This window comes from Nyctibius grandis, chromosome 9 (assembly GCF_013368605.1).
Source record: "Nyctibius grandis isolate bNycGra1 chromosome 9, bNycGra1.pri, whole genome shotgun sequence".
Classification (NCBI taxonomy): Eukaryota; Metazoa; Chordata; class Aves; order Nyctibiiformes; family Nyctibiidae; genus Nyctibius; species Nyctibius grandis.
The window spans coordinates 13377434-13383433 of record NC_090666.1 but is presented as its reverse complement, the minus strand read 5'-3'; the positions used below and the strand labels follow the sequence as shown (position 1 = coordinate 13383433).

Below are 6000 nucleotides of genomic sequence, written 5' to 3'. Positions count from 1 at the left end.
GTCCCGGGGTCCTCCGGCATACCCTGATACCCCTGCAGTAGTCCTCTGTAAGTATCACATTCCCTCTTTTCCTTTCGTTTTCTTTCCTACAAAGTATTTTAACCCGTCTGCCCAGCAGCCTCCCTCAAGACCGGTACTTCGATGTCTCCCCTTTATACAGCAGCCCTCACGGCCGCAGGCAGACGAGACACCGACCTGCGAGCCGCGGCCTGCGCTCGGGCAGGAGGCGAGGGCGGGCGGCGGCGGGCGGAAGCCGGCAAGCGGCCTGACGTGGCGAGAAGAGGCGGTGCCCGCCCGTGCGCACCAGTCACGGCTGCGCGCCGGCACCGCCACCCCCACAGCGGGCGGCGGTGAGTGTGCTAGGCGGGCTGCCGGCGTGGGACCGACGAGGGCGGGAAGGCGCTTGACTGAACGCTGGCACGGTTATACCTTATATTCTCTCCCCCTCTCACTCCCTCGTCCCCCTTCCCTCTCTGGCTGCCCTCGCTGCGCTCCTTTCCTGCTCTCTCGGTGGGGAAGGGGCCGCTCTGCCGAGCGCGGCCCGGGGCTCGCGGCATGGCGGGCGGGCGGGAGGGAGGGAGCGAGGGAGGGGTGGCGCGCGCTGAGAAGAAAGCGGTAACGGCCGCCGCGCGTGCATGAGGCAGCGCGCGGCCGCCAGCCCTCCGTTCCCCCTCGCGCTCTGTCGCGCGGTGCCAGGAGCCCGCCTTCCCGCCACGTGACCCGCCCTCCCTGTCCTCTCGGCTCCATATTGGTACCGCAGGAGGCGAGTCTGGCCACAAAATGGAGGTAACTGCCCGCCGCGCCGAGGGAGCGGGGCTCGCTGGGTTCTGCTGCGGCAGGGTGGGAGGGGAGGTGGCACGGCCTCCCGTCCCCCTCGCCCCGCAGCAGTAGAGCTGCTGTAACTCTCCGCCAGAGCCCCGGGGCGGGAAGGGGTAGCGCTGGGCGCGGCGGGGCACGTCGCGGGACCCCTCACGGTTCCTCCTGCCGCCCCGGAGCGGCCTCTGCCTCCTTGTAGCGTTTCTGCCGCGCTCCAGGCCCGTTTTTCCCTGCGACATAGCGCGTTAGCCCGCAATGGCGGCCGCTGGCAGGAAGAAGGAGGATGCGGGAGAGGCTGCGCTTCCGCCGCCTCGGGCACAGCGGCCGCGGCCGCCATTTCGCTGCGCTCCAGAGCGTGCGTGGGTGGGGGGTGAGGCCTGCCCCTCGGCTTGGGACGGGGCTGTGGGTAGCAGGGTCCTCCTCAGCTGTTCTGGGGGACACCGGAACGCTTAGGCGCGTATTCGGGCAAGAGTGGGGAGAAGCGAGTCCTGCACACGCATGTGTGTGTCATTGTTCTGTCCTCGCAGTGTGGCCCGCCATGTAAGCTACCCGCAGTAGTGTGCCAGGGATATTCTTTTCCCATTCATTTTCGTGGGAACAGATTTTTAAAGCATGAAGGTCGTTTAGTGCAGTACCCTACTTCTCGCTGAGGAATGCTGGTACACGTGGCAGCACCTCCCTAATATCCTTCAGCGCGAGCTTTTGCTGCCTGGGGAGCTGGGGGAAGGATGGTGCAGAGCTCTCGGATTTCCCATTTCCCTTTCTCTGCTCCCCCAGCCACACATGCACAAGAGTCATGGCATTCGGTAGCGTCCTGCCATGATCCTGGTGGGCAACACGAAGAAACAGTCCTGCACAAACCTTGGTTCAAATTGTCCTCAACTTGAATGAAGTCGAGATCATATGCACACTGGGACAATCATCCACACCCTACCCGGAGGGAAAATACTGTCGTGATATCCCCCCTTGCTTTTCTTTCCTCTCGCCTCAAAACTTAGTTTTTATTGCTCAAGTATTTCAAGTAAAGTATGGTGAGCAAAAATGGTGCAGGTTGTTGTTTTGTGGTTTTATTTGTTTTGTTTTGTTTTTTTTTATCTTGATGCACTTCATTGCAAGCTGAAACCTTAGAGAATTGAGAACAGAAAACCAACAGGTCACAAAAGTTTTGTTCCTACATTAAAAGCAGAGAAGAAATTGAATCCCTTAGCAAAACAGCTAAAAATAACTTTTCTGTGGAAGCAATTGTTTTAGCTGCTCCAGGGTTGTTGAATAGTTTGACAAATGGGAAGGAAGATGAGTTCAAAGCTTTTGAACATACTTCAGTAAAGTTTGGAAACCCATCACATAAGTTATTAAGCTAATATCTTCTTATTTTTTTCCCAGCAGACGTTCCCATTGGCATTGCGAATAAACTGGCAACACACTTAGAGCTGAAAATCTATTGTTTTGCTGCTTTAAGTCTTAGGTTTGTCACTATATACTGTATACACGTTAGGTCTAACTTTACCTATTTACAAAAAAGACCAATACATCTCCATTGTATTCCCTGAATGAACAGGTAAACTTCCACCTTGGGAATGTCTGTTTTGCCTCCACTATCTTACTTCTTGTCTCTGTAAGAGATACAGTAGAATTATAAGTTCCTTTGAGTAACGAGGCATTTCCTAGTGACTTTCGTCTCATTATAACTAACAGATTTGTTCTGAGACTCCTTTCAGCTCTGTAGTTAAGTTGCAGTATACAACTGTTTCGATGCTAGTTTAACTCAGCTGATAAAAATGTTCTGAATATTTTTATTTAGAGTTGAATAGAGTATTTTGTTGATGTTAAATATTAAAAAAGCTAGTATTAACAGCTCTTTTTAACAACTTTCTATGGGGCAAAGTAGCAATAGGGTTGTGTTTCATTTCATCTAATGGTGTGCATTAGCAAGGAGATTAGTCTCTTTTGACCATCGTGGCCTTCAGGGGCCATCGTGGCAGAGACCATGCCTCAAAGCTTTATGTTGGCCAGTGTGGAGCCTCACTGGAGAAAGCAGCAGGGTGACAAAAGCAGAGAGGGATTGCCTACTTTTAATCACCTAAAAAAAAGTATTTAAATAGGCTTATCCCTTTCCTCCCTAACAATTCCCAAAGTTTTATTTTGCCATACAGCTGCTTTTGTAAAAGCCCTTGAATTATTACTTTGTTTCATACCTCCCCTGTATGACATAAGGAATTAAATAGCTCAGTTGAAACACTTAGTATCCTAATACCTCCTAAGTCAAAGTGATGTTTGATTTAAAGTATTTCAAGAGCAGGTTTAACATTGAGTGGAGAGGAACTGAGGATAATACAAACACTTTGATGTTACTTCATAAAACCTTTAAAATTGTTAATGCATTAAATCATGGTACTCATGATTTCACAGTTGAGTTTAATTTGAAGTTAGATTTTAACATGGAATTATATTAAATAATAATTTCCACTCTGAATACATATTGGTCATTAGTAGAGACCTGCCTGCCTTTCTCTTTGCAGTATTTGCAGGAATAAAAGTTAAAAACACCCACAACCCAAACAAAAAAACCCATAAAAATACACCAAATCTTGTAAATATCAATGATTTTAATGCAGCACAAGTACAGTTTTACAGAAGCATGGTATTTCATTGACAGTATTCTATTGTTGGCTACTGTAAAAAAGTTCCAAGACACATCCAAAGTAGTGATGAATTGTAGCCAAAGATACTAATACAATATAGTAAGAAAAGTAAGTTAATGATCTCAGAAAACTTGAAATAATAAAGGCTAAAGGGAGTGTGATTTTTCTGTTCAAATGGTTATATATGGATTCATTCACTGAGCTTATCTTGTGAAATACTTGATTTTTTTAATGGTATGTGCATAACTTTTTGAACATTTATTTTGAAAAGTTGGGCAGATAGAGAGTACAGGGTAGTAATCAAATATGTCACTTGGAAGCAAAAGTAATGCAGATGGCTAGTGTTACAGATTGCTGAGGATCAAGTGTTAAAATTTCTGATGTTGCAAGAATAGAATCAGTAAAGGATTCTTGTATTGGTGTTAGTGGGAAATATTTTTCAATACAGAAAACATTTAACACATCCTCTAGTGTTCCAGTCTTGTAGGCTGCTGGATCACTGGTTACAACAGCTTACACATAAATTAATTCTAATAAGCAATATTTGCAAAATGTTAAATATTTTGGGGTTTAAAATCTAGAGCAGTAGAATCTCATTTATGTAGTGGGTTTGGGTATCGAAGGTGGAATTTGCTTGCCCTGTACCAGTTGTATTCACGATAGTTATGTAAGACAGTAATCAACATAGGTGGTTTTCTACAGATTTTAGCTTTAGGTTGTGGCTAGTTATTCCAACAGCTGTAAAAAGACCTTAACTAGGATAGCAGCTCTTCTTAATTGTGAGCAAAATAGGCTGAGGATTTTTACTCTACCCTTTTAAAGACCAGTTTTTTCTCTACTTTTGCCCCTCTCCCATTTCCTCCTATAAAGCCACACCCGTGTGTTGCAGCCAGAGAAGGCCCTGCTTCACAGGAACCCGGGTAAGTACTGACTTATCCAACCTGTTTTCTAGGTTTCCTAGGTCTAAAAGAAAGGCTGAGTTAGAGTACCCTTCCAAAATGGCTGCTCTTAAGGAAGAGAGAGATGTGGAAGACTACAAGAGGAAAGGAAGACGATCCTCACAGGTGAGAGGATTGCCTTTTTTTATTGAAAAAAAAAGTAGCTTTAAGGGGAAAAGATTAAAAAAAAATAACCATTTCTATCTGATGTGTTAGTTCATAGCTTTTTTCCTACCTTCTCCATCCCCGTATTAGCGGAGTAACTTTAAATTGCAGTATTTTACTTAAATTTTTAAGGGGTGGGGTGTTAAGCATAGTGGGGAAGTTTTGCTTTTCTAGTTTGCTGTTCTAGCAAAACTGATTAACTGTATGTTTGTGATTAAAGCAAGGTGTAATTATTTTTTTAAGAAATTCATGCATCCTCAGAGTATCAGCAGGAACTTGATTCCTTCCTATCTTCAAAGTCCTGTTTTTAGTGGGAATGAAGACAGGGTTTTGTTTTGTTTTTGTTTTTTTAATGAAAATGGTTGCCTAATAGTCACTGCAAATGAAAGTGAGGCTGTACTAAGTAAAAATAACTGTTTTCTTTTGCTTCTAGCAGAAATACCGTAGACTGAATAAGGTGCGTAGTATAGAGGAGATGTTGGGGCTGTTCTGGGAGGATGGGAGCTAGTTACTTTGGGGCAGGGTGTGGAAATGGGAGGGGGGAATAAAAAGTCTTGACACCCTTCAGAAAATAAACTCAATTTTAAGATCAGCAAAGAGGGTATTAAATATGCTTGTGTAGCTTATAACTGAGACATTTTCTGATTGTTTACTTTGATTTGTTTGCTTTCTAACATTACTTTTCCAGGTTGCCTGAATATTTTAGCTAGTTCAAATCAACTTTTTCTGGAATGCTACATTACTGCAATGTGGGAGGGCCTGTACACTGAATTAAGAACAAACCTTGTCCGAGTTGCATGTAACCGGTAGCGTGTGGTTATTTTGTATTGAAGTATGGTGTGTAAAGTCCTTCTGGAAGGAACATTGCAACTGTGTTGCTGCTGTCCGACATTCTACCTAAAATGTAACTCAGGTTGCTCAGTGCCTACAGAATAAGCTCCGGTAGTTAACAAAAGTAGCTTGCCCTGGAATGGACTTGAAAGCTATTAAGTGTCTAGAGAAAATGTTTCACAGAGAAAGTTGGTGAGGCCGCAGTTGTCTGTAGGCGTTCGGGTTTCAGGAGGCAGGCTGGGGTTAGGCTGCCCGGCGGGCAGAGCAGTCTCACCTTATGGGAGTGCTGCCAGGCGTCGTGTGGCTGCCTGCGGGGGTTCACAGAGGTACCGGGCACGGGGAGACTGCCTGAACCGCAGGGCCTTTGGAGAGAAGTACCGCAGCTCCAGAAGGCCGGTTATTCAAAACCCCTGCCATATGAAAGTTGAGTTTATAGCAGACTCAGAATACAGGCAGTGCGTATCTGCACTGCATTGTCAAAAGGTCTGGGGATTTCTGCAAAGATGAGGGAGGATTGTTAGGGGAATCCCGGGGGGTGCTGGCTGCATTTTTATTTCCTCTCCTATGAAAGGGGTACGGTTAGACTGCGCCGGGCGTCTGGGGTTTTG

General features: G+C 46.0%; 1 protein-coding gene across 12 annotated transcripts in view; it reads left to right on the top strand.

Annotated features, from left to right (window-relative positions):
• The first annotated feature begins 315 nt into the window (after positions 1-315).
• Positions 316-6000, top strand: part of HNRNPA3 (heterogeneous nuclear ribonucleoprotein A3) — a 25508-nt gene continuing 19823 nt past the window's right edge. For 7 of the 12 annotated variants that reach the window (XR_011048753.1, XR_011048754.1, XR_011048755.1 and 4 more), the window contains exons 1-3: positions 316-422; positions 4411-4522; positions 4995-5018. Coding sequence is in view for 8 of the 12 variants with exons in the window: in XM_068407396.1 (XP_068263497.1) it covers positions 4457-4522; positions 4995-5018 (90 nt within the window). In the remaining 4 variants the exon portion in view is untranslated. Of the gene's footprint in view, positions 423-694; positions 787-2261; positions 2282-4410; positions 4523-4994; positions 5019-6000 lie in introns of those variants that run through there. The other 5 variants (XM_068407395.1, XM_068407392.1, XM_068407391.1 and 2 more) reach the window with 5 other exon arrangements.